Genomic DNA, 27,415 nt, shown 5'->3' on the forward strand with positions numbered 1-27,415 from the left:
GGCAAAGAAGGGGCCCTTAAAACAAAATGAAATTTTAAATTATGAACAAGCCCTATAGAAACTCTAAACAATGTCAGTGATAAAACACTTCTCCCTGAAAAAAACCTTTTGTTGGCCTAACTTCTAGCTGTCACAGTTACTGTCGCGTTTCAATGGCATTTACATTCGCTTCAAATTAGCATCTTCAAATTAGCAGGCCTCACACTGTTGTGGCCTCTCCTGTCATGGAGCACAGGCTCAGCGGCCATGGTTCATGGGCCCAGCCGCTCCGCGACATGTGGGATACTCCCGGACCGGGGCACGAACCCATGTCCCCTGCATCGGCAGGCGGACTCTCAACCACTGCGCCACCAGGGAAGCCCAAATTAGCATCTTTTATTACCTGTCCTTTTATAGGCATTGTGTCCCACCTGGGAGTTAATTCACAGAACTCCTGGTTATATGGTTGGCACCAACCCACGAACTTTGTTATAAGAGTCCTTTCCAAAATAAGTTTGTAGGACTTCCCTGGTGGTGCAGTGGTTAAGAATCCGCCTGCCAATGCAGGGGACACGGGTTCAATCCCTGGTCCAGGAAGATTCCACATGCCATGGAGCAACTAAGCCTGTGCACCACAACTACTGAGCCTGTGCTCTAGAGCCCACGAGCCATAACTACTGAGCCCGTGTGCCACAACTACTGAAGCCCGTGCGCCTAGAGCCCATGCTCCGCAACAAGAGAAGCCACCGCAAGGAGAAGCCGGTACACCACAACGAACAGTAGCCACCACTCGCTGCAACTAAAGAAAGCCCGGGTGCAGCAACGAAGACCTAACACAGCTAAAAGTAAATTAATTAATTTAAAAGAAAAAACTTAAAAATAATAAATAAAATAAGTTTGTAAAAGTTGTCATGTCTCTCCCATGGTACTACATGAATAAGTTAAACTGTAGATTGAAAATAAACAATGATAGCATCGTGATTTGTAAAAACAAAACAGAAAAACGTGAAACTTGAGTTAGTTCAATTCCATTATTCTTATGACCACTTAGAGTTTTTATATGTGTTGAAAAGTCAAAACAGTGAAACAGAGTACAAACTGCAAGGTGCAATATGTTAGTTTGGTTAAGTGCAAATTCTATTTTATAGATGAAATGTTTTTATTAAATTTGAATTCTTTAAAACTGAAATATATTCCTTATTTTAACTGTTAACTGTTTAAAACTACAGAAGAAATCAAGAAAATAATTGCTGTGTATTATTCCATGACTTTTACTTAAAATAGCTTTGTCAAATAGAGGTAGGGTGTTAAAAAAATATGGGTGTCAAATACAACAGGTACACTTCTAGTCTTATTATAAAATTATGGTATGCTCTAGGGAAAATACCTTAAAATTCGGATTTTGGTAAAGAATACAATGCTGATTGTTTTCCTCATCTTTCGGACATGCTCCAAATGAAGTAGGTCTTATTTTGTTTGTATTTATAACTTTATGGAAACATAACAGTAAGGTTTTAAGAGCTCATCAGACCATTTATTTCAATTAGAAGCAGTAATGAAATCTCTTTAAACTATTAGATGTCACTTAGTCTCTATGTAAGACGGATTGTATGCTTAATGCCTTTTGGCATGATCCACAATTATTTGCCCTTAATACTTTTTATATTGACTGAAAACAAGGATTCCCTTCCTACTTCTCCCAGGAGTCCTCAATTCCAAATCAGCGGTTGATCTGAAATAGCATTTTTCATAAAACTTAGAAAATAACTGTTAAAAACTTTTTAACTCAAGTGTTAGCAATAGTATAATAAGCCTTAGCTATAGCTAAGGACTCGATGCTGTTTCAAGCTCTACACAGACTATAACCTTGAAAAGTTATACCGATCATGGTCCTGGGTGTACTTTCCCTCACCATGGGCAATGTTCTTCCAAATACCTTAGGATATCCCTTGTTAATTTCAAGCACCAGCGTTGGTTGAGTCCGTGTCATCTGACTTACCTTACTTCAAGAAAATTCATTTCAGAACATATTTCTGGTGAACTGGAATCTAATTACTTACATAATCAGAAAAAATGTGCTTTTTTATCAAAATTTCTTTCTTATTTTTCATGGCATGCGTTAGACAACTACCTAAGAGCAGACAAGGTTCATGAGGCCCCACCCTTAGTACTGCTAACCCTGCCCTGAGCATCTTTTCCTCATTGAACAGTGAGGAAGGAAGAATGAGCACAACTGAGACCTCTTTAAGACTGGAGATGCCAGTGCAGAGAAAAGAGCTTTCTTTTTTTTTGACCTTTTTAATTTTAATAAAAATATGAAAATAATAATACGTACCAAGAAGGAATAGCTGTATTTTTCTTCCCATCCACAGAGGCAGTAGTTAAGAGTGTGACCTTGGGCAAGTTGTATGACCTTGGGCAGGTTGCTTAACCTCTCTCTTTTTTTATCTTCCTTTTTTTTTTTTTTTTTGCGGTACGCGGGCCTCTCACTGCTGTGGCCTCTCCTGTCATGGAGCACAGGCTCCACACACGCAGGCTCAGCGGCCATGGCTCACGGGCCCAGCCGCTCCGCGGCATGTGGGATCTTCCCAGACCGGGGCACGAGCCCGTGTCCCCTGCATCGGCAGGCGGACTTTCAACCACTGCGCCACCAGGGAAGCCCTTAATCTTCCTTTTTTAAAAAATTTTCATTGCAGTGTATTTGCTTTACAATGTTGTGTTAGTTTCTACTGTACAGCAAAGTGGGTCAGTTATACATACATACATACATATATATATATATATATATATATATCCCCTCTTTTTTGGATTTCCTTCCCATTTAGATCACCACAGAGCACTGAGTAGAGGTCCCTGTGCTATACAGTAGGTTCTCATTAGTTACCTATTTTATACACAGTATCAATAGTATATATGTCAATCTCTCACTACCAGGTGACAGTTGTGAACATTCCAACCGAATTTTGAAAATCTAATTTTTGAAGTTTTTACAAATAATTTTCATTATTGTATCCTCAGGCCTGCAGAAATGACTGCGTATCACTGGTACTAAAAATTTACTGCTGATTAATTACCAAATCCCCCTACTATCAGGAGTAAGACCTGGGCAAACAGGCTTTTCTGTACACAGCCAAGACATGACCACTATCATGGCAGCTGAAATGTCTAAGCAAGGACAGGTACGGGGTGGCAGGAGCCAGGCTACCCATCTGGCAAATGTTGTTTGCTCAATGCCTGCTAATATCCACAAACTTGGTTATAAGAGTCATTTTCTAAAATAAGTTTGTAGAAGTTGTCATGTCTCCCGTGGTACTACATGAATCAGTTAAACAACAGACTGAAAATAAACAATGATATTAGCACCATGAAGGCAGAGACATTCTTGGGAGAAGGAATATTTACTGTCCTTTCAGCTTCTGCCAGGACCCAAGGCACAACTCCAAAGGACGTAAGCATGTTCTCTGCCAACCTCTCTTTCCTTTCTAAATATTCTTTCTATATCCTTCACCCTGGCCCCCAAAAACAGAAGCCCTCATGCCACCTGTCTCTCCAAACACCTCCATCCCAAGCCATCTCTCCCCAAAATCCATGAATAACCCTGTTACCATGAGAGTCTTATTACTTACGGTAATTAAATTCACACTGAGGCGTGAATGAAGCTTAACACTCCTACAGCATTTTTAAAATAACATTATATTAACTCAGCTCTACTTGGTAGTGTGTGGCAAGGAGATATTTTTCAGTGAAGAAGTCTGTACACCTTCCCCGTCCACCATCTACCCTAGAGCCTGCCTTCCGCTTTTCCAAGTCTGCTAGAAAACAGGATACTTTTACAGTCCCATACAACCCACATCTACCACAACCCCCACGCACAAGCACTGCCAAACTTACAGGACGCAATACAACATCACACGTAGCTTGTAACCTGCAGCGCAAACACAGGAATGGTGAGAGTACTTTCTATTCACGTAGAGCTATATATATCCTACAAGCATTATTGTATAATGTTTACATTTAGGCATAGCTATAAACACCAGATGCATAATACCTAGTATTTGTATATTAACGCAATACGCTCCGTAAACCTCTAATCTCTCCATCTCCCCCCTCACTGGTATCATGTGAGCAGACAGAGAAATGAGGGCTCTTCAACGCCATCCCCACAAAGTTCCCAGTCTCCTCATCCACCCTTCCTCTCCGCCCCTCTGTCATGGAGAAGGCATCCCCACACACACTGGAAGTGTGTTCCCCTTTTTTTTCCAGTGCTCTGGACACAATTCTCTCCCACCTCCTTGATCTCTTGGGTGGTCTCCCTTCTCCCACATCTTCACCCGCTCCCTCTCTCTGGCTCCCTCCCACCAGCACTTAGACATGCTGTAGCTTCTCTCATCCTTAAAAAAGAAATACAAATTCACAAAACTCTTCCCTTGACTCAAATTCTCCCTTCTTCCTCCAGCTATAGCTTTAGTTCTATTTTCTCAGGCTGACTTCATTAAAAAGTTGCCTATAGTACATCCAGACAATGGACTATTACTCAGCGCTAAAAACAAATGAGCTATCAAGCCATGAAAAGACACAAAGGAATCATAAATGCCTATCACCAAGTGAAAGAAACCAATCTGAAAAAGTTATATACTATGTAGCCTTTCCAAATATGTGACGTTCTAGAAAAGGCAATACTGTGGAGAGAGCAAAAAATCATTGCTTGCCAGGAGTTGGGAGAAAAGAAGAATGAATGGGCAGAGCACAGAGGATTTTTAGGGCAATGAATATACTCTGCACGATACCATAAAGATGGCTACATGTCATTCATTATACATTTGTTCAAAGTCAAGAATGCACACCACCAAGAGTGACCGCCTAATGTAAGCTATGAGCTTTAGGTGATTATAATGTATCAAGGTAGGTTCATCAATTGTAACAAATGTCCCACTTCTGGTGGGAGCGAGGAACACTATGCATGTGTGGGACAGGGGTATATAGGAACTCTCTGGACCATCCTCTCAATTTTTCTGAGAACCTAAAACTGCTCTTTAAAAAAATTAAATCTTAAAAACAAAAGTTGTCTATGCTCCCTGTTTCCACGTCCTCTCATTGGTCCATCACTTGAACCTGCTATTTCAGAGGTCCCCACTGGCATGGCTGCTACTTCCCATGGCATGGATATATTTAGTTCTCGTCCTGCTTGACCGGTCTCTGACCTCCTGACCAGTCCCTCCTCCTTGAAGCGTCACTGCTTCCACTGACTCACCCTTTCTGCCTCCCTCGAAGGTTCTTCGTCCTCTGCCCATCTCCCAAATCCTGGTGTTCCCCAAGGTTCTGTCCTGGTCCCTTCTCCCTTCTCCCTCTACAGATCACTCGTATTTGTGGCTTCAATGTGCAGACTACTCCCCAATCTGTATCTTTTGTCCCAGCATCTCTCCTCTGCTCCACAACTGTATTTCCAACTGCCAACTAGACAAATATGTTCAAATATGCCTCCGGCATCAGTATATTTAAACCTGAAGGCAACATCTCAGTTTCCAAACTTGCTCTTCTCCTGGGCCTCTTGCTCAGGAAAGGGCATCGCAATCCTAAATCAGAAATCTACACGTCATCCCAACCTCTCTCCCCTCATCCCTGTCGTCCAAACAATCATCCAGTCCCGGCAATTCTACCCCTCAGTTACCTCCATGGCGCCTCCCAGCCTGTCGCCACGCAGTCCAGGCTGCCGGCAAATCTCTCCTGACACTGCAACCTCGTCCTAATCATTTCCTCTATCTCTGGTCAGGATCCATCAATAGCTCCCCTCTCGAGATACACTCCAGCGCCTACACATTACTCCAAGGCCATCCAGGACCAGCCCCTGCCTGTCTCGCCGTCTCTTGCCACTTCTTCCAAGCATTCCGTGCTCCAGCCAGACTGAATTCCTTTAAATTCCCGGTGCCCTGCTGCACTTCTTCCCTTTCTGGCCCTTTGCACACACTGTTCTCTATACCTAGAACACTTGTTCCCTTAGGACCCTCCTCTCCTTCAGGCTGAACCCTCCATCCTTCAGTTCTCAGACCAAAGGCCAGTTCTAGAAAGTCTGCCATGATCCCCCTCCCCGCAAACTAGGTTGGAAGCAATCACTGTACTTTATCATTGTTGTTCATCCCATTTTATGTCTTCCCCGCTAGATCCCAAGTTCCTTGAAGGCAGGACTTCTGCATCCTGCCAATCACAGTAACCTGGAGCCTGGCAGAGCCTCAGCATAGAGAAGCTTGAAAAAATATCGAGAACATGTACACAAAGCTTTTCCTAATCCTTACTTTGTGAAAACATATCCCCACTTCATTAAGGTAGAAATCACAGCAGTCGGAGAAGCTAAGGACAGAGCAGAAGAGGGATTCATCCAATGTTTTTAGATTCAAGCCACGCTCTTTCCAAGCTCCTGGTTTTCCAAAGCTGGATTGCCTTGGTACAGAGAGAAACTTACTTTTCTTACATTTTAACTCACCTAAAAGAGGAAAGTGTCAACTGTTGATAAGACAATGAACACAGCACTGCAGCACAGTTCCCGGTAACATTAACTGTTATTGGGGCAAATAACACAATCCTGCAGTCCTTTCAAGTAATTCCTGGGAAAATTCCTCAACTTACTTTCCTCTGTAAAGATTCACTATTCCTGCCTTGATCACCCTACATAAAATCCGCTTTCAAACCATCTAATATTCTCACCAAAGTACAAAAAAATTACAAGGATCAGCCACGCAAAGACTATAAAGGAGACGTGAGGCCTCTCTAACAAGCAGAATTCCAAATGCACAGAATGAACACTGTGTTCTGATCATGACAGAGCCAAGGAATCTGGAGAAATTAAAAAGTGGATCACACTTTAAAGAAGAGTCCTGGGCTTCCCTGGTGGCGCAGTGGTTAAGAATCCGCCTGCCAATGCAGGGGACACGGGTTCAAGCCGTGGTCCGGGAAGACCCCACATGCCGCAGAGCAACTAAGCCCACAACTACTTGTGTGCCACAACTACTGAGCCTGTGCTCTAGAGCCCGTGAGGCACAACTACTGAAGCCCGCGTGCCTAGAGCCCGGGCTCCGCAACAAGAGAAGCCACTGCAATAAGAAGCCCGCGCACCACAACGAAGAGTAGCCCCTGCTCACTGCAGCTAGAGAAAGCCCGTGTGCAGCAACAAAGACCCAATGCAGCCAAAAATAAATTAATTAATTTAAAAAAAAGAGTCCTAACACTGTTGCAGAAAACAACTTCTTAGATCATTTAAAATCCAAAATTTAAGAAGCAATGCATACGTAGGCAACAAATTCAGAAAAAGCAACATGATCTGGCACTGTACATGTGCATGCTCAGTTTGGGGTACATTAATTGTATTTTAGTTTCTGTTTCAGTGTGTGTTTTTCTTGTAACAAATACATGAAGTGACAGAATTTTTTTTACACTTAAATTCGTCAGCTCCATTTTTTTGGTCCCCACTTGGAGCATCGATGAAGGAGGTACACAAACACTTCTGGCCCCATTTTATTCTTCATCACTTTGAGAAATTACACATGTGTAGAAAGTGAATGAGGGTATATTTTTACTATCAAACATTATTGTTATGGGATTTATATAGAAGTTGACAGAAAGTATTATTTACAAAAGTAAATAGTACTACAATGTAAGTCGAAATTTTCTTCGATAAATTGCACTTACTCAAATGCACTACCATCTCACACACTGATCTAGGCAGGACTGCACAGTCCAAAGCCAATGCCCAGACATTCATGTCCTTAGAACCCTCTTCCACTTATCCTTTTCAGCTTCTGACTTTGATATCGAGGCCTTTTTAAGCATCAGAATCAAAATGTGTTACGTCATCCCCACCTGCAGCCCACACTCTCCTCTACCCACCCAGCCCCGTACCCAGCTCTTCTGAAGAAGCAGCAAGCCCTAGTGATATGAACTTGTACCCGGCATCCCTTTCTGGCCAGGACTTGACCTCTGCCCTCACCAGGTGCCCAGGAGCTCACACTCTCTCAGCCTAAGCCCACCTCACTTCCCAGGATGTAATCACAAAAGTCTGACTGGCCTTGAACTCCTTTGACCTGCCATCTCCAGGAACGAGCCTTTATTTTACACTGATGTCAGAGTCACTGTATACACACTACACGTATCTCCACCTCTACCTGCCTGGGAAAACTGTGTTCTCCCCTTCATCGCCCTGTTTGGGGCACATAGCAGAAACACAGTCAGAGTGGGTAACTGGAACATGTGTTTAACTTAAGGCAAACTGTCCTCCGGACTTGCCCTCTTTACATAGTTCATACAAAACAAATTTATACTCTTAAGCCGGTTATCTCAGTTGCCTGTCTTACAAGATAACCTATGGATAATATTAAACCTTCTATTCTCATCTACCCTAGATATTTTTATCTACTTTTTACAAAGTTTTCTCTTGAACTTCCTTAAATCCAGACGTATGACCGTAACTTAGGACTATAAAGCAACGCAAGTGCCCTAGACAAGCACACAACATTTGGATTATCCGCACACAACATTTGGATTACCCGCATGTCTCTGCTGCGGTGCTGTGTCTACTCCCCTCCAGCTACAGCATCCTTGCCACCATTCTCCGCTGGGCTTCTCTCTATGTCTTGACTTTCCCGCTGAGGTGCTCCTTTTCCTGGGCAACTCCAGGCAAGCTTGAGGATTACATATACTGTTTACTTCTCCCTTTCAAGTCAGGACCCTCTACCTGGATGGCTGCAGAAGCCTGAACTGAACGGACTCAGCTGGTGGCCGAGCTCTTGTAAGAAATTAAGACTTTCCGTAGTTAATTATTAAAGGCCCAAATCCACAGTTCAGCCTTCCTCACAGATCAGCTGCCATACTTTCCCAGCTTCTCCCCAGGGAAGTCCTCACTGGTGATGGAAAATCTCACTTCCTTGTGCTGTGCTCTCCTTTCCTACATGAGAATCCACTCAGGCTTTCTAGAAGTCACAGCTGTACCTGCTTCATCTCATCTGGATTAATAATCAACCAAACCGGTGACCCAGCACAGAACTCAGCAGCACGCCCTCAGTGACCCCATTACCACCAATGTCCTTAGCACCCATTACCTCCCTATACTTAAGCTGAAGGAACTTATCCCAAGCGGACTGACTTGTGTTTTGTTAACTTTTCCCCTAGACTGTTCATGTCAATCGTTCACTTTTCAAATTTGCAGCTGGGATTCGACTTTATGGAATTGAGAGCAACAGGGCATCATTTCTCACTCTTTGAAGGAAAGGGTCGGCCAATTTCCCTTGGGAGCGTCTCAAAAAGGTGAGAAAAAGAAAGGTCGAGAACAATGTGGGTTTTAACCAGTCTTCTGGTACCTTCAGACCCAAACACTCCCACGGAGGGTATCATGACTGTCCTGTGCTCCTGGAGAAGCACGGCGCACCCAGTTCCTGACCGAGCCTCCGCGGACACTTGGTCCTAGTTTAGAAGTAACACCTGGGTGAGGGATCCTGTCGTATCAACCGTTGGTGGCACCGGGAAGCAAGGGATAAAAAGCGAACACAGAAAGAACCCAGAAGAGAATCCCAAATACCCAGAGCCTCCTCGTCTCCCGTCGTTTCCTGGGAAAAGCGGGCTGCCAAGCCTGGGCAGGAGCGGCCGGGCCGCGTCCCTCCCGCCGCGCGCCCACGCCGCCTCCTTACCTTGCGGGAGTACGGGGGCTTGCTCAGGTGGATGCCGTCGCGGACGAGCTTATCCCTGATCATGATCTTCAGCTTCAGCTTCGGGTAGCTCACCAGCTCCCTGCCGCGAGGGGCGGTCGTCAGGCTGCGGGGGTCCCCGCGGGGGCCCTGGGCCTGGCCGCCGCAAGGCTCCCCCCGGCGGCGAGTGGGAACGGCGACCGAAGGCGGCCCGGGTGGCGCGGGCGGCGGCTGCGGCTCCAGCGTGAAGTAGAGGCCGGCGGCGGCGGCGTCCTGCTCCCGCAGCCGGCGCACGGCCTCCAGGATGCGACGCCGGTGCGCGGGCGCCAGCACCCCGATGGCGTCCAGGTCCGGGTCCCCGATCTGCTTGCACACCTCCAGGTCATCGTAGCCGTTATCCACGAAGGACTCCGCGTACTGCGGGAGCTGCAGCGCTTTCAGCCACTCGTAAACTATGTTGGTGCACATGGTGGGACTGGAACCCCCGCCGGCAAACGGCGTCCCAGCGCCCGAGCGGCACGGCCGGCACCAGTTCTGAGAACTTTTAATCCTCTCCTCCAAAGGGAAAGAAAAAAATCTCAGTGAAGTTTTCCTTTTAAAGAAAAGGATAGGGCCGGAGATAGAAAGCCATCAGAAGCCTGAAGAGGGAGAAGCGGAAAAGCGGCAAAGTGAATTCCCCAAGCAGCCTGGAGCTCGCAGGCACTGGCGGCTGGGGGAGCCGCTCCGCGCCGCCCCTAGCTTCTCCGCCGCCGCCGCCGGCGCCTAGGGGAGGGGCGCGCGGCGGGCGCGCGAGGGGGCGGAGGCGGGCGGGGCCCGGGCACACCCCTCGGACCCGCGCGGGGTCAGCGGCGCGTCGCGCCGCCCAGGACTTTCCGCAGCCCGGACCGTCCTAGGGCTGCGCGCCGCATCTCAGTTTCTGGCCGCCGCCGTTGGCGTCTGAACGCGCGCCCCACGCTGCGGAGGCAGCTCCTCGGCGCAGATCCGCGGCCGCCCAGGAGCGCCTCGTCTTCGCTAGTGCGAGTCACTGTCGTCCTCCTAGCGGAGAGGGGGTGTCTCCTAAACTGCCGGGCTCCCGCGGATGCCTTGGATTGCTTTTCACATTTGTTTTTAATCCGCTTTCTCTAGCTCGTGGAAATCTCTGCGCTCACTTCTTCCCGAACCTCTCTGGCTGCAGCCTGCGCGCTCGCCGGTCGCCCACGGGCACTTCCCCAGGCTGGGAGAGGCTGGGAGAGGCTGGAAGGTCAAGTTTCCCTTCTCCTTTCCCGATCCGCGTTGGATCCCCCTTGCTCGGAGCCCGTGCGCAAGGCCGGAGCCCGGCGTTCTGGCTTCTCCCAGGAACGGCCGCTCGGCGCCCGGCCGCGGCGCTTTGGCTCGGCGGGTGGGCGCGACGCGGGGACCGCCCGTTTCAGCCGGCGCTGCGTGCGGCCCCTCCTCGCTGCAGCTGGGCACTCTGGGCGGCGGGAGAGGCTGGTACTTCTGCCTGGCTCTCCCTTCCTAGGCCCCCGGGTCTGCGAAAGTTTGGGACGGGTTGTACGAAATTTCCCCTCGGCTGGCGCATTCCCTCTCGCCCCGCCCCCCCCCACCCCGGCGACTTTCTGCCGGGTTCTCTCACCCTCGTCTCCACTGTGCTTTCTTTCTGGTCCCCCCCACACACACCCCAGCACTCTGCCCTGCCTCTTCGGGTGCTCTACCCCCAGGGATGACACTTCGAGGCGTTCAGTCCAGGAGCCTGGGGAGCAGAGCTTACGCCTCCCGCCCCGGGATCGCGTGGACATCGATACACCAGCACCCAGCTCGCGTTAGAGGAGACGCACCAACCTCCGCCCGCCACACTTTCTCTCTAGGGAAGAACACCATCTACCGATTTTCCCTTTCGTGCCCAATGCCTGAACAGGCCCCTGGGGCGGGGACCCGAGGAGCAGGTGGAACCGCCGAGTGCCTCGCCCGAGTTTCCTTAAGTGTGTTGACCTCTTCTTGAGGCTAAGGGAATTTTGGTCTAGGTACTCAGTGGGGCAGGTTCACTGCCTCCACTCTTCGCGGAAGGGCGTTTCAACTTCGCACCTGACCCATTTCAGGACCTGAACTGGACACTTTTCCTGGAGTCGCCGTGGGGCGTGCCAGCCGCTAGCCCCGACTCGACGATGATTTCAGTGTCGTTTCCAGACCTGCTCATTTAGCCTTCAGGGCAGGGAGGGGGTCCTCTTTCCTAAATCAAAAGAGCTGAACCCCTTTGGGGACGTAGAGCCCTTAAAGAATCAAATGACAGTTTTGGCCCTTTGGGCGGGCGAAACAACCCACCTAGGTGCACCCAAAATATTGCCTATAGCTGGGGGCAGGGGGAGAGCGTGGGCCGGGTTCCCAAGCCTCCGGACTCGCGGATACCACATTAAGAACAGTTGCCAGGAAGGATCTGCCAGGAAGGAGTCTGGTGGGCGTGGGGAGTCGAGCGCGAAGAGCTGTGGGGCTGCATGTAGCCCGTCCCCCACCCCCGCTGGGTCGCCCGGGTCACGCCTGACGGAGCTCGCCCTAGGGTCGCCGGCAATGCTAGGTTGCGTTTCTCCCGCGCGCTTGGGTGCTGAAAGCACCAAGCCCCTTCCGCCCGGCGCAGCTCGCAGTCTCTGTCTCGCCAAAGCAGGCTCACGGTGCCCCCTAGCGATCGCGCGGCCGAATTTTAACGAGTTGTTCAAGCACCCCTACCCCCAAACTTACTCAGCCAAAGAAGTGAGCTTCAAGGCTTTATATTAGTTCCCCGACCCCCTTTTAAAATACAAATGTTTACAGCAGGTTTACCTTTGTACCCCGACACTGTTTCATAAAGACCTTTGACTTTTAGGAGGAAAATACTCCAGCAGTTTGAACTATGCTGCTAAGAACAGAAGTTACAGCAGGTTATTTATTTGTAATTTACCATACGCCAGGTACTTACACATATCTCCTTATATATGGAAAGCCGTATTATTATCCAGCATCTTACAGAAGAAGAAATGGAGGCACCGAAACACCAATTTGCCCACCCACCCCACCCCAAAGATGTCACTGTTCACGATAGAGCAAGGGCCAGAACCCTGGAGGAATAAATTCAGCGCCTGTCTTCCAGCCAGGAAACTTCCTCGTCTCCAGAGTGTGCTGGGTAACGTGCAGGAAAAATTGGTCTGGTTGTAAGAGGGGAGCGCTTTTTGTGTTTAGACTGTGAAACTGAAAGCTGCAGGGTTTTTTAGTGCTGTGGCTTTTTTCTTTCCCCAGTTGTGTGAAAAGTCGAACAGTGTTACCGAGGGGTTCTTTGCTTAGTTATATACAGCTTTTTCCCCTCTGGGAGCTTGAAGACACTCACCTTGATCATTAATCCCCAGTGACGGCAGCAAGTATTTGTATTTCCGTTTTATAATTACGGAAACTTGTTTGGGGGAAGATAAACTACTTGTCCAAGGTCATACAGTAAATCAGGGCAGAGACAAGAAGAAACCTGCCATGTCAAAGTGTCTTCCCAACCGGTGGCTGGGATTCTCCCTTTATTTATGTGCAAAGCCACTATCCAATTAGGAAATAAAGCATCCTGGTGCTCTCTTTGAAAGGGAAGGCTTTTATAAATCAATCGCTGTTAATCAGTCATAAATAAAACTTACTGTTACCTGTAGAGAAAGCCTGCTATGTGGAGACTTCACTATTCTGAACTGAGACACTTGTTCCCTTCTACTTCTCTTATTTCCTACACTTGCTCAAGTCTTTTATTTGTGAGCCCTCAAGGCTACTATCTTTCTTCTGCTTTGCCTTAGCATACTGAACCTCTTAATAGATTTAGTTCCAGAGGCAACTACATATAATCGCAAATACAAAAGTTTTATAGGCTAAACAGGAGGGAGAGACACAAGGCTAAAGTCCAAAGTACAACAGGCAGTTTTAAGATTTAGAACTGTAGTGTTTTGGAGCTAGAAGGCCATTCAAGGTCATCTCAAACATCCATATTTACATGAAGGAAGTTGAAGCTCAGGAAGATCAAATTACTTACCTAAGGTCACACGGCTAGTTTGTGACAGATCTAGGACAGGAACCCAGATCTGTTTCCTCCTATGTTCTTCACAATGCACTGAATTACCTCATTTTTTGCTGTAAGCGCCTGGCTACTGTCAAAAACATTCATTTGCTCATCAAACGTTTATTAAGTAGGCATTTCAGTGCCAGGCACTGAAACAAAAAGAGATGAGATTTCCTTCATTAATTGGAACTGGAGAGATTTCAGCATTCTAAATATGTAGAGAATAAACCCATAGTTTTTTGTGAGTTCATGAATTAAGAAGATTACAAAGGTGATATTTTCTTCTATCTTTAATTAATTATTCAAATTCCATGAATCTTTACACTAGCCAAAATGTGTAATTAAACTATTTTACATCCAGACAGAAATGTATTTAAAAAAAACAAGTGGCTATTATGCTTCTAGGCACAGCCTTGGAACACCAAATTAATTTACTCAACACACATTGTCGAGTACCTATAATTTTACAAGTATTTTCAAGTGGTATTGCTTTATTAGAATCTTTTTCTTTTTATAAAAATGTTCAAAACATTTATGATGCTGATTATTATTTAATATGTTTGGAGCCAGATGTTTTTTTGCAGAGAGGACTCCTTGCCTGATGAAAATTAATGGGAAAATAGGTTGTAGACAACGTTTCTTTGTAGGCATTCTTTGAGAACTGTTCTGTAACAGTAATAACTATGGCAAAATGCCTGTTGATACTCAGTGTAATAAATTAATGATAATTATATTCAAGTTTTAAATTCTAAATTTCAAAAGACAGCTTTTCTACTTTTCTACTTTGCTCAGACTCTGTAACCTGATCTAAGGATATAGAGTGAAAAACAATTTGTTTTGAAATTTTCTCGGTGCCACTTAAGGTTTCATACCATTTTTTTTTGGGAATAAATTGTTTGCATGTAGGGTGTGTAAAAATTAATTTCCATTAATATCTATTAAACATCAGTCCCCATTGTGTCTAGGCTTGTAGAAGTCAAGGATATATAATATTAATCTTAAAATGCAGAATATGTCTTGCCTCTGTTTAAACTATGAGCTAAAAAGCATCTAGGAGGAGCGGATGCCATAGGGAGAAAGGAGAATAATGGACTTGAGTGATGTAATAGGCAATGTGTTCTCTGGTGGCTGGGAGTCAGACGTTGGGTTGGCAACTGAATTGGGGGCAGGCTGGGCGGGGGCACCTGTTAATATGTCTGAGCTGTATACATTATACTTGTGTGTGACAACACGTATGTAAAAGAAGGAGAGACACGAAGCAGTAGGGAGTAGCAGCAGGATTCCATTAGATTATTCATTTCTATTATAACAGGCCTTTCTTTCTTTAAGGAAGGAACAAAGGGTAAAAAAAACAAAATGTTCAAAAAAGTCAGAGACCTGGAGATCACTAACAGAAAAAGCCAAGCAAGAGACTAATAGTGATAGAAAATAAAATGAGATCCATTAAAAAAATAATAAATCTATGCTCTTATCTCTGGTAAGCCCGAAACATGCTGTATTTTAAAATTCACTCAAGAAGAGGAGGAAAGGATTGATTAGTTCAGTGTTTCCTAAAGTAAAGATGGTAGGTGAAGTATTTTGTTAAATGATAGGCAGCTGTTAGGAGTACCTTTTTTTTTTTAATCTAAATCAGCAAAGTTAACTTACCACCTGAAAGTTAGGTTACATAATCTCATACAAGTGAAATGATATTGATAAAAACTATTTCAGACAAGTGCAAGTTATCTACCTAATCACAAAAATGAAATCATTCCATTTATGACCAAAACTGAACACATACTAGCTGTTCCCATCTAACAGTTCATTTCCATTCAGGTGTTAGGACAAATGGTTTGGTGAGGTTACTTCCTGAGATCTATTTGGCTCCCGTGAGTGAGAGGTTGTAGGTGGTCTCTTTTGAGACAAAGTAATTTTATGTGTTTCTTTTCAAATCTTTCTTCCTCCTTATTTGGTTCAAATTTGCTATTGGAATATACACTCTAAAACTCTTGAACCCTTAACTTATAGGAAACCTGCAGTAATTGGGGCTCCTATGGAAACCTTAGGCCTTGTTTCTTTTCCAGCTTTAGAGAGAGGCAGGTGGACTGTCTGTGACCTTTGAGGTCACTTTGGATATACATATGCAAACTCAGACCTCATTTATGGGTGTGTTAACATCCTATCTGAGTGCAGCACCAGATTCTTAAACCAGCAAAGCCCTGTTCCTAGAAGTGTGTTGGACAAACCCGGGAATTGTAGATGTTTTGAATACATCTTTAAAACTTTTCAGCCTATCAGTTTCACCAAAGCCAAATTTCAGACTCTTGGTGTTGTTCATCTGTCTTGTCCGAGTGATCCCAGACCCTAACAGCTTGGACCATGGCCATGGTCTTGGCAGCATGCTCTCCGCCAATGTGTCCTGACTTCCGAGGACTTGCTGGTTTCATGAGCAAGGAGAGCGGGGTCTTCAGGGTCCTGCCCAGAAAAAATATAAATGATACATTCCTTATACGGTACATCAGGATAAATTCCAGATGGATCAACAATTTAAAGATAAAGGTGAAACGATATACATACTAAAAGAAAATATGGGTAACTTGGGAGAAGGGAAGACTTTCTTAATTTTGAATCCACTTCTAGAAGCAATGGGAAAAAAGATTGATGCCTTTGATTACATAAATATAAAAAGCCTTTGCATGGCAAACAAATAAAATTAAAATTGAAACTGCCATTAGCAAAGTAAAAAAGGCTAATGACACCCTCTGGGAAAACATTTAGAACTTATGTGACAATCAAGGATTGGAAAAGCTAATACCAAAAAAAGCATCTCAAAATAGAAGAGGAAAAAAGGCAATAGACCTAAATGAAAATTGGCCAGAGTTCCCAGTAAAAATGCAAATGGATATTCATCTGAAACCATTCTCTACCTTCCTCAAGATAAAAGAAATGCACTTTCAAAATATACTGAGAGACCACCACTTACCTATCAGATTAGCAAAAAACAAAAGTTTAGCAAGAAACTCAGTTGGCAAGACCGCAGAGAAACAAACATTCTCAAAATTGAGAATAAAAAGGCAAAATGGTACAACCTCTGCGTTGCTCAGACTCAGAAAAATAAAACAGTATCTATTTATTTGAAAGAGAATTTAACCAAGTATTGAATCTAAAAGACAAAAAGTAAACCCTGCAGTATACCAGATGTAGTAACTTTAGGAAGTAGCTATTTATCCTTAAAAATTGAGGGAACAAAGGAAAGAGGTTGGAATTATTAGAATATAAAAACTTCAAGAAGGAGCCCTGCTGAGCGGGGACCCAGAATTCTGAGAAATGTGTGCTACCTGATTGGTTAGGAGGAAGGACCCCATGGAGCTGGGGTCAGACTTCTGAGGAAGGAACACCATCTGGCTGGTAGAGGTACCTCAGGTCCCCCTGCAGAGCTGAGGTTTCTAAGGAAGGCTGCTTACTAGCTGGGGCTGAAACCTTAGGGAGGGATCTAAGAGTGTAGAAAACTGGAAACCGTAACCTGTCCTTACTGGATGAAACGCCATTGCAGGGGTGACTCTGACAAGAAGAGGGAACAAAGCAGAAAGTAGCAAGTCCCTCATTCTTCTTCCTGCTTTGCAGCCCACCTCTAGCACACTTTTGCCAGAACTTAGCAGGGAGCCAGCCGGTAAAGCAGAAAGGTGGAGCGCTGAGTCCCAGCACCTGCATCTCAAAGTGGAGGATGAAATGGTGGGTAGAGAGATGAGAAAAAATGAACAAATAATCAGCATAACACCTATGGAGGGGGATTTGGTGATAGCCAGCAAGTTTCATGTTCATTTATCCTTCAACTTCGCATTCCCACTTCTGTGAATCTATCTCAAAGATATACTAGCAAAAATTTTTTAAAAACTTGTTTAAGTATGCATAAGACTGTTAATCACAGTTCTTTTTGTAATAGCTAAATATTAGCACCAGCCCAAATGTCCATCAATAAGGGACTGATGGAATAAGCTATGGTTAAACGACACAGTGAAGTACTTGGCAACTGTTAAAAGGAATGAGGACTCCCTCTGTACATGAGCATGGAGTGAGCTCCAGGCTATACCACTATTTGAAAAAAAAAAAGCAAGATGGAGGAAAGTATTCAATACTTACATTTAGTATTCTATACTTAATTTAAGGAGGAGGAGGTGTGAATATATGTCCTACAATTTGAGAAATGATTATTCAAAAAGAGATAGATGGCATAGGGTGGAAGAGATGGGGCTAAGACCTAGATTTTTTTTTTAAACATATTTTGTCGATTTGGCTGTGGAACAATGAAAATGTTTTAAATAATCATAAAATTAAATTAAATTTTAAAATCAACCTCCGCAAATTAGAAATAAAACAAAACAAAGAAACCTATTTGCCCTGTAGTGGCATAACCTCACAGAGAGGAGCTATCTAAGGGACTTAAAAGGGCAATTTGACCATACAAACCCAATGGGATCACCTAAGGAAAAAAGAACAACAACAACAAATAGTAAACTATTTGTTTACTAATGAGACTGTTGTTAATAGTATTTGGATTGTTACGAAGACATTGTTACATGTATAATGTGGTATAAATCAAATAATAATTGTTGGTGGTGTTGAGATCCAAGATTTTTGAAAGCACGATTGAAAAGGAGCTAGAGTTGTAAGATCAATGAGTTAAAAATAAAACTCCGTAGTCCTAAATTTTAATTTGAAATAATATGAACTCATAATATATTTTATCTTAAAAAAAACCCTTTTCTTAGCTTTGTCTACAAAAAGGTTTAGAAAAAATGATTGACCCAATAGTAATGAGACCTCTAGAACCCAAATTCTGATCTCAAATACTATTTCCCACTAAAGGGAACTACTTCCTTAAAAAAATGCCCAGTTGCAGGTTTGGGGAAGGAAATGAACAAGATTAGTCTGGGAAATGTTGTCATAGCAGAAGACAAGGTATCTATCAAAGACAGCTAGGCATGCCAAAGGGCTCAGGCACCAACCTGAACAAGTTCCCACCAGACAAAGATGGAATAATTTGAGCATTATCAATTAGGATCATAAGTGTAATGAATGAAAACTGATCAAATATGTTTAAACTCATAAGTTCCTATGATATTTTAATAAGACCCTCCTTGGTAAGCTTTAGAGGATATTAGAGAACCACTTCATTATTTTAAAGACGGGTACCTAAAGAGAATGAATCAAGCACTTTTCCTGCTTTTCCTATATGATTTGTAACTCAGGAAACAAAATCATTGATGAGGAGAAATTTCTTCATAGAAGCATCCCAGCTATGAAAATTAAAATGTCACTAATGCGACTCCTATTAAAGTAATATATCTACCAGTAGACTTCAAAATAGGAATCCCTAAGAAGCTTTTAGGGAGACCACAAGTTCAATATTATATTCATGGCACTATGAAGACATTATTGGCCTTCTCCCCTGTGTTAACTTTTATAATAATGGTACAAAAGTAATGGTGGGCAAAACTGCTGGGGCCTCAATACCTGTCAAGGCGGTGGCACAAACCACCTCACTAGCAGCCATTGTATTTCTACCAACACACACTGCAAGACAGAAACAAGGCAATTTCACCTCAGAATTTCCTAATGAAGCAGTAAAAGTAATTAATTGTATTAAATCTTGACCGATTACAAAAAAAAAATTTTTTTTCCATGTTAAAAGAAGGTAGAAATACACATAAAGCCTTTATGCTGACTACTGACCTCTGGTGGTCATCTCCTTAAAAATCACTTGTGTGATTGAGTTGCCCCTGAACTAACTGCTTTTTCCACGGAACGTAATTTTCACTTCAAGGAATGATTGACAGAAAAATTATGGTTATTCAGATTTGGGTATTGGCAGGTATTTTCCTGAAAATGAATGAAGTGACACTGACACGTCAAGTAAACAACTGACAGTATCTGTTGCCAGTGGTAAAATTCAAATTTTCCAATAAAAATCTGAATTTGGGAAAACTTGAGTTTGCCACCATGAGCTTGACAGCTTCCCAACACCTACAGATTTTTAAAAAATAACCAATGGTTATTAATAAATGTGTTTTTTTGATATTGAATAATGAAATATGTCCACATTTGGAAGTTCTACATATATCAGTATATTTTCCAAATATTGTCACAGAATCATGCCTGGTGAGAGATCCATTCAAAGAGGAAGATAAACCTATTCTTAATTGAATAGGAAAAGTCCACTGACATGGTTTTAGATTTCACACTACAACTAACCTTTAGAAAACTACCATTCATCAAGGTTCTGTATAGTGTCCAAGGAGAATATCTACGGTTATCTGAAAAGGGTATTAAAATAATTCTTCCACTTCTAACAGCTCATCTTTGTGAAGATGGATTTTTTATGCACTTCAATTAAAGCAACATATTGTGACAGATTGAATACAGAAGCAGAAAGAAAAATCCAGTGCTCTTCTATTCCATTAAACCAGACGGTAAAGAGATTTGTAAAAATGTAAAACAATGCTCTTCTTCTTGTGAATTTTTTATTTTGGAAAATATAGTTTCTCCCATAAAATATGCTATTTATGTTAACATATAATGTTTTATTATTGTTATTTTAAACAAATAAATATTTTAAAGTTTTCTCAGTTTTAATTTTTAATATAGTCAATATCAGTAGATACAATCCACAAAAGCAAAAGCTCTGCGGGATCCTCAATAATTTTTGAGTGTAATGTACTCACAAGGCAAAAAGCTTGATAACTGCTGATCTTAGTAGTATGTCAATGGCTGACAGCATCACTAAAAGAGAGACATCCAGACATTATTATTACTTCCATTGGAAGTAGACACTACCTATGAAGAAGTCTTGCCAGAAGTTATCTTGAACCTGACTCTGAACAAAGTTCTATGAGCAACTACCAATTTATAGGGAATACAGCAGATGAACATGTGGGAGATGCAATCAGCAAAATCCAGACTAAAGGAGATTACCAAAAAAACGCCATTTTTCTTGAACAAAAATGGCAAAGTCAGGGTGTGGGTGCGGAGAGGAATTGGGAGACAGAGACTTTGACAAGAGAAACAAAAGGCAGATCAAACAATTTTAAAATATGGACTTTTCCTGGAACCTGATTTGAACAGACATTGTTAAATACTGTTATAAGAAAATGAGAAAAATGTAAATACTGACTAAATATTTGTTGATATTAAGAAATTGATCATTTGGGGGGGTGATACCAATATTGTAGTTATGTGTGTTTTCTTTCTTTTTTTTTTTAATGTAGTAATTCCATAGAGCTGCAATTTTTGCAGGTGAAATATATAATGCCTGGGATTTGCTCCAGAGTAATTTGGAGAAGTAAGAGGTAGTAATACATGAAACAAGCCTAACCTTGAGTTAATTATTGAAGCTGGGTTATATTAAATAGGGTTAATTATATTATTTTCTTTACTATTGTACCTGTTTTCAAATTTTTGTAATAACAAGTTAAACAAATATATAGGCGATGCGAACTCCACATTGTTCTGTGGGATGGCTTGCAACCCTGTAGATGGGCACAAGGTGGCCTACCGTAATTAGAACAGGAGGTGAGATTGCCAATGACAGAGATCAGAGAGATTATGTAGAGGCCGGAGTTGCAGATGGCTAGAACTAGAACTGTGAAAAAAATATCTATATAAAGAATATGATCAATGGCTATTGCGTTAGTAGGGTGGAAACAGAACCAAAAAATTGGAAAATAGCGTATGTCACTGATTAGTTCTTTGTCATTTAATATTTATTGAGTGCCTGTCATGTTTCAAATACTGTTCTAAGAGTGGAGATACAGCAGTGCCCAAGAGAGACAGTTTCTTTCCTCCTAGGGCTTAAATAAATAACTGTATCATTTCAGATGAAGATAAAAAATATTAAGAAAAATAAAGTCTAAAAGGAAGAATAAATGTCATGAAATACCTGGGGGAAGGAATGTTCTGGGTAGAGGGAACAGCAAATGCAAAGGTACTGAGGCAGCACCAAGCGTGGTGCATTTGGGGAGAAGTAAGAAGGCCTGTGCTGTGGAGAAAAGTAAGAGTGAGGGAGAGTTGGAACAATTGGAATCAGAGAGGGGGGCAGGGCCGAATCACCTTGAGGGCGTTGGAGCTTGTTCCAAGTGTGATAGAAAACCATCTCTTCAGATTCCTGGCAGGGGAACGTGAGCTAATTCGTCATTTAACAGGACTATTCTGGCTGCTTCATGGAGGAAAGACCACAGGGACCAAGTGTACAAGCAGTGAGACCACTTAGAAAGCTACCTTAGTAGGTCTAGCAAGGCCTTGGACTTGGCACCTATAGTGGCAAACGTGGTGAGAAGCATTCAGAATGTGTGATACAGGCATACCTCGCTTTATTGTGCTTCGTCTTGTTTATTGAGTTTCACAGATACTGCGTTTTTTACAAATTGAAGGTCTGTGGCAACCCTGCTCTGAGTAAGTCTATCAGTACCATTTCTCCAACAGCGTTGTCTTTTAATTAAGATATGTACATTGTTTTTAAAGCATAATGCTATTGTACACTTAACAGACTACAGTGTAGTGTAAACAAAACTGTTATATACACTGGGAAACCCCAAAATTCGTGTGACTCCCTTTATTTTGATATTCGCTTTATTGTGGTGGTCTGGAACTCAACCCTGCCGTATCCCCAAAGAATGCCATTACACTAGTAGAGCTTGCTGGGTGTGGACTGTGAAAAAGAGAGAAACCAAGGTTGACTCCTAAATGTTTGGCATGAGCAACTGAGGGACGGGGTCACCATATTCTATTATAATGGAGAGACAGGAGTGATTTGGGGAGTGGGGATAGAAAGGAAGCAAGAGTCCCCATTCAGACATATCAAGTTTCAGACGCCTAAAAGTTATCTAAGTGGAGTCGTCAAGGGACGTCTGCAGCTAGGGGAGAACAGTAAGGCAGAAGTATAAACTTGGCCATTTCAGCATGTAGTTGGTATTTAAAGTCACAGGATGAAGTGAGATTAGATTAAAGCAGGCAAGCGATGAAAATTTAGGGCACCGCGATGTGGAGCATCTGGAAGGCACTCTGAAGAAGCACAGGAGAGAAGCAGAAGGATCAGGCCGTGAGGTGGGGATGGGACCTGTCAATAAAGCCACTCCAAGAAGGCAACGAGCAACTGCGTCCATTGCTGCCGACGGATCCAGACTGACTTTGGATCGAGAGCAGGGAGGTCAGTTTCTGGCCTTGCCCAGAACAGTCTCAGCCCAGGGGTGGGCTCAAGAGAGACTGAGGGGAGAAAGTGGAGGTGACAGTACAGGGAGTGTAGCCATAAGGGATCAGAAAAATGGGGTGAGGGCTAGAGAATGGTATGCGGTAAAGGAAGGTCTTTTTTTAGTAACAAGAGAAATTTCTGTATGTGGGGCTGCAGAAGGGAAGGATCCAGGAAGAGGGGGGAACAGGTGATGCAGGAACAGAGCCCCTGGGCGGCTGGGAGGGGATGGAATGGGGGCATGCGTGGAGGCTCTGGCCTCGGGTAGGAGCCCAGCTGGTTCGTTTCGTTTCTAACAGGTGGGAGAGCAAGTCTGTGGGGACAGACACAGGTAGATGAGTAGATGTGGGGATGGGAGGATGTGGAAGTTCTGTTCTGATTGATGACCGAAGGCAAGGTCATCTGATGAGAAAGAGGAAGAAGCCATGCAGGTATGAGGTGGTGTAGAAACAGCCATCCTAGGGAGTGGGAGACTGAATCGACTAGAGACATATAGCAGGGATGCCGGTAACCCTGGGGTCGTATTTGCAGCTTATGGTCATAAACTGAATGAGGCCAGTCAGCAGGATTGTATGCTATCCTTCAGCAGCATGGAGCTGCTCCAGTGCATGTGCAGAGCTGGCAGAGGATTCACTTTAACCAAACCTTGACTTAGAAAAAAAACCCAGAATACAATGCAAGAGAGGATTTACACATAGGAAATGGAAACCTGAAACAATCCAACAAACAAACTTAGAAGTTTGACAGTCTTTTCTGTTATCCTGCATAAAGCAAAGAAAGAATTGAGCTAGTTAATCAAATAATCTGACTAACAAAAAACTTTATTACATAAGATTATACATTTTTAAAGGATGAGTACACCTAATAAAACTATACTGGAAACCTTGATTCAGAGGACAGCGTGGTAGGTACCTTGGGGATATAATGATGAGCATCAGTTATTGTGCTAGTGAAAGAAATACTAAACTTGATATTAGAGAGAAGAGGAAAGAATGACTATACTTGATAGAATTCCAGATTACCCAATTTACATTCTAATTGAAATTACCTTAGCATAAACTACCACCCTGAAAATGCTGCAGGAAAGGAAATCAGGACTCAAAACCCTTTTTCCAGGGCCTGAGTTCAGTGGTGTAGATGGGAAAAGACGATTTACAAGTCACTGTGAGCACAAAAAGACATAAATTTCAGGTACAAAGGAAATAAAAGAAATGAGTATAAAAGCTACATGAATGGAAGAGTTTCTTCTTTAAATTTTATTGCATTAATTTAATTCTATACCTAGAAATAATGGAAAATGACTTAAGGCAAATATTTTTTTCCAGAAAATTCTGAAAGATTATGCTTTGGATTGGTAGAAGGAAGGTGGGAATAATTTACAAAAGTCACCATGAAAGATTTATGAAATATAAAAGCAAAAGTAGACTTTTTCTGAAGACATCGAAATAGAAGATCTTTAGAACTATGTTCTCCAAGAAGTTCTGTGAGATTAATGGAAAAAAAGTGTTCAAATTTTTTTGACAAAATACTTAGGGTGTCCATTAAAATGGAAATTCCATGAAGAAAATACTAGATGATAAGAACAAAATGATAAATTATGTATCTTTACAGGGACTTATGTCTATGTATCTCCTAGTTCCTTATGGAATTTGTAGGTAAGGGTAGATTTCTTTGAAGCAAATGGTGTCAATGTTAGTGTGTGGTAGAAAGACGCAGGGTTGTGCCTTTTTAAAAAAATACACAGAGCGGTGCTTCCCTGGTGGCACAGTAGTAGAGAGTCCGCCTGCCAATTCAGGGGACGCGGGTTCGTGCCCCGGTCCTGGAAGATCCCACATGCCGCGGAGCGGCTGGGCCCTTGAGCCATGGCCACTGAGCCTGCGTGTCTGGAGCCTGTGCTCTGCAATAGGAGAGGCCACAGCAGGGAGAGGCTCGCGTACCGCAAAAAAAAAAAAAAAAAAAAAAAAGATACAGAACATTTCTCTCACACCCAGAAGTTCCTCTTTCCCCTTTGCAGTCAATCCCTACTCCTATCCCAGCTCCAGGCAACCACTGATGTGTTTTGTATCATGGATTCTGCCTTTAGTAAAATTTCTTATGAATGGAATTCAAGCTACGCGGTCTTCTGTGTGTGACTTCTTTCGCTTAGCAAAATGTGTTGAGATTCAGCCATGTGGTGTGAACCTGTAATTAGTGCCTTTTTATTATTGAGTAGTAATTTATCATTAAGAATGTACCTCCATTTGTCCATTTAACGATTGATGGACGTTTTGGGTTCTTTCCAGTTCCTGGTTTTCATGAATATTGCTGCGGTGAACATTTGAGCACAAATCTCTGTGTGGATTGATGCTATGCTTTCATTTCTTTTTGGATAAATGCCTGGAAGGGGATTGCTGGGTCATATAGTGACCATAAGGAACTGCCTTCTAAAGTGACCATATACCTTTATATCCCACTGGTGATGGAGGAGAGCCTGATTTGCTACTCATGTTCTACGTTTGTCAGTCAGTTCCTTTCATTTTAGCGATTCAATTTTATATGCAGTGATATCTCACTGTGGCTTTAATTTGCATTTCTCTAATAACTAATGACATTGACCATCTTTTCTTGTACTTATATCTGGTAATTTTATCTTTGGTGACGTGTCAACTTTTTGCCTGTTTTATGTTATCAAAGTTGTTTTAATATTGAGTAGCAAGGGTTCTTTATGAATTTGCATAGATTTTTTTTTATCAGATATATGCTTTGCAAATAATTTCTCTCAGTATGTGGCTTGCCTTTTCATTTTCTTCACATTGTCTTTTGAAGGACAAAATCCTTAAATTATGTCCAGTTTATCAACTTGTTCTTTCAGGGTTCATACTTTCTGTGTTTTCTTTAAGAAATTTTTGCAAAATGTAAGGTCATTAAGGTTTTCTCCTCCATTTTCTTCTAGAAGTTTTGTCGTTGTCACTTTTACACTTGGATCTATGATCCATTTCAAGTTAATTTTTGTATGTGGTCTGAGGTAAAGGTCAAAGTTCATCATTTTTACATATAAATAATCAGCTTTGCCAATACCATTTGTTGAAAAGATTATCCTTTCTCTATGGCATCTTTGTTGAAAATCAGTTGGGCACCTAGAGGGCATTATGCAAAGTAAGTCAGAGAGAGAAAGACAAATACCATACGATCTTACTTATATGTGAAAACTAAGAACAAATACGAAAACCAACAAGCTCATTCATACAGAGAACAGATTAGTGGTTGTCAGAGATGAGAGGCAGGGGAGTGGGCAGAGGGGTCAAAAGGTACAAACTTCCAGTTATAAAATAAGTAAATAAATCTAGGGGATGTAATGTATAGCATGACAACTATAGTTGATAATACTGCATATTTACATATGCATATTTATATTGCATATGTATTGCATATTTGCATATTGCATATTTACAAGTTGCTAAGAGGGCACGTCTTAAATGTTCTCAACAAAAGAAAATGTTCTGCAACTATGTATGCTGTGGACGTTAACTAGATGTATTGTAGTGATCATTTCATAATACGTACAAATATTGAATCATCATGTTGTACATCTGAAACTGATATAAGGTTGTATGTCAGTTATAACTCAATAAAAATAATATTGAGGGCAAATAAAGATATGTTTATATTAAAAAGAAAAAGAGGGCTTCCCTGGTGGCACAGTGGTTGAGAGTCCGCCTGCCGATGCAGGGGACACGGGTTCGTGCCCCGGTCCGGGAAGATCCCATATGCCACGGAGCAGCTGGGCCCGTGAGCCATGGCCGCTGAGCCTGCGCGTCCGGAGCCTGTGCTCCGCAACGGGAGAGGCCACAACAGTGAGAGGCCCGCGTACCGCAAAAAAAAAAACCAAAAAAGAAAACCAATTGGTCAATTACGTGTGAATCTATTTCTGAACTATCTATTCTATTCCATTGACTTATATGTCTATATCTATGCCAGTACCAAACTGCCTTTACTGTTGCTTTACAGCAAGTCTTGAATTCAGGTAGTATAAATCCCCCAATTTCGTTCTTCTTTTTCAAAGTTGTTATGGTTATTCTAGGTCCTTGTAGTTCCGTTGAAATGCTGGAATGAGTTTATCAGTTTCTATTCCTCCTCCTCCTAAAGCCAGCTGTATTTCCTTGAATGTGTAGATTAACTTGGGAAAATTTGACATTTTACAAATATTGAGTCTAAATTTATGAGCAGGGTGTATCTCTCCATTTATTTCTATTTTTAAAAACTCTTCATTATCACTGTCTTTGTAGTTCTCAATGTACAGGTCTTTTGCAAATTTTTGTAAAATTTTATCTAAATATTTCATATTTGCATTGTTATTGTAGATGTTTTTTAAAATTTCAGTTTCTAATCATTCATTAATATTATAAAGAAATATGACTATTTTTTATATTGATCTTGTATCCTGTAACCTTGCTAAACTCACATATTAGTTCTAGTAATCTGTGTGTGTGTGTGTGTGTGTGTGTGTGTGTGTGTGGTAGCTTCCCTTGGATTTTT

At 42.6% G+C, this 27,415-nt stretch overlaps 1 protein-coding gene across 1 annotated transcript in view; it reads right to left on the bottom strand.

Moving 5' to 3' along the window:
• SAMD5 (sterile alpha motif domain containing 5) overlaps window positions 1-10,115 on the bottom strand; it is a 52,163-nt gene extending 42,048 nt beyond the window's left edge. The window contains exon 1 of the mRNA XM_060168442.1: window positions 9,651-10,115. Coding sequence (XP_060024425.1) covers window positions 9,651-10,115 — 465 coding nt within the window. The remainder of the gene's footprint in view (window positions 1-9,650) is intronic.
• Window positions 10,116-27,415: the final 17,300 nt, after the last annotated feature.

This window comes from Lagenorhynchus albirostris, chromosome 12, assembly GCF_949774975.1.
Source record: "Lagenorhynchus albirostris chromosome 12, mLagAlb1.1, whole genome shotgun sequence".
NCBI lineage: Eukaryota > Metazoa > Chordata > Mammalia > Artiodactyla > Delphinidae > Lagenorhynchus > Lagenorhynchus albirostris.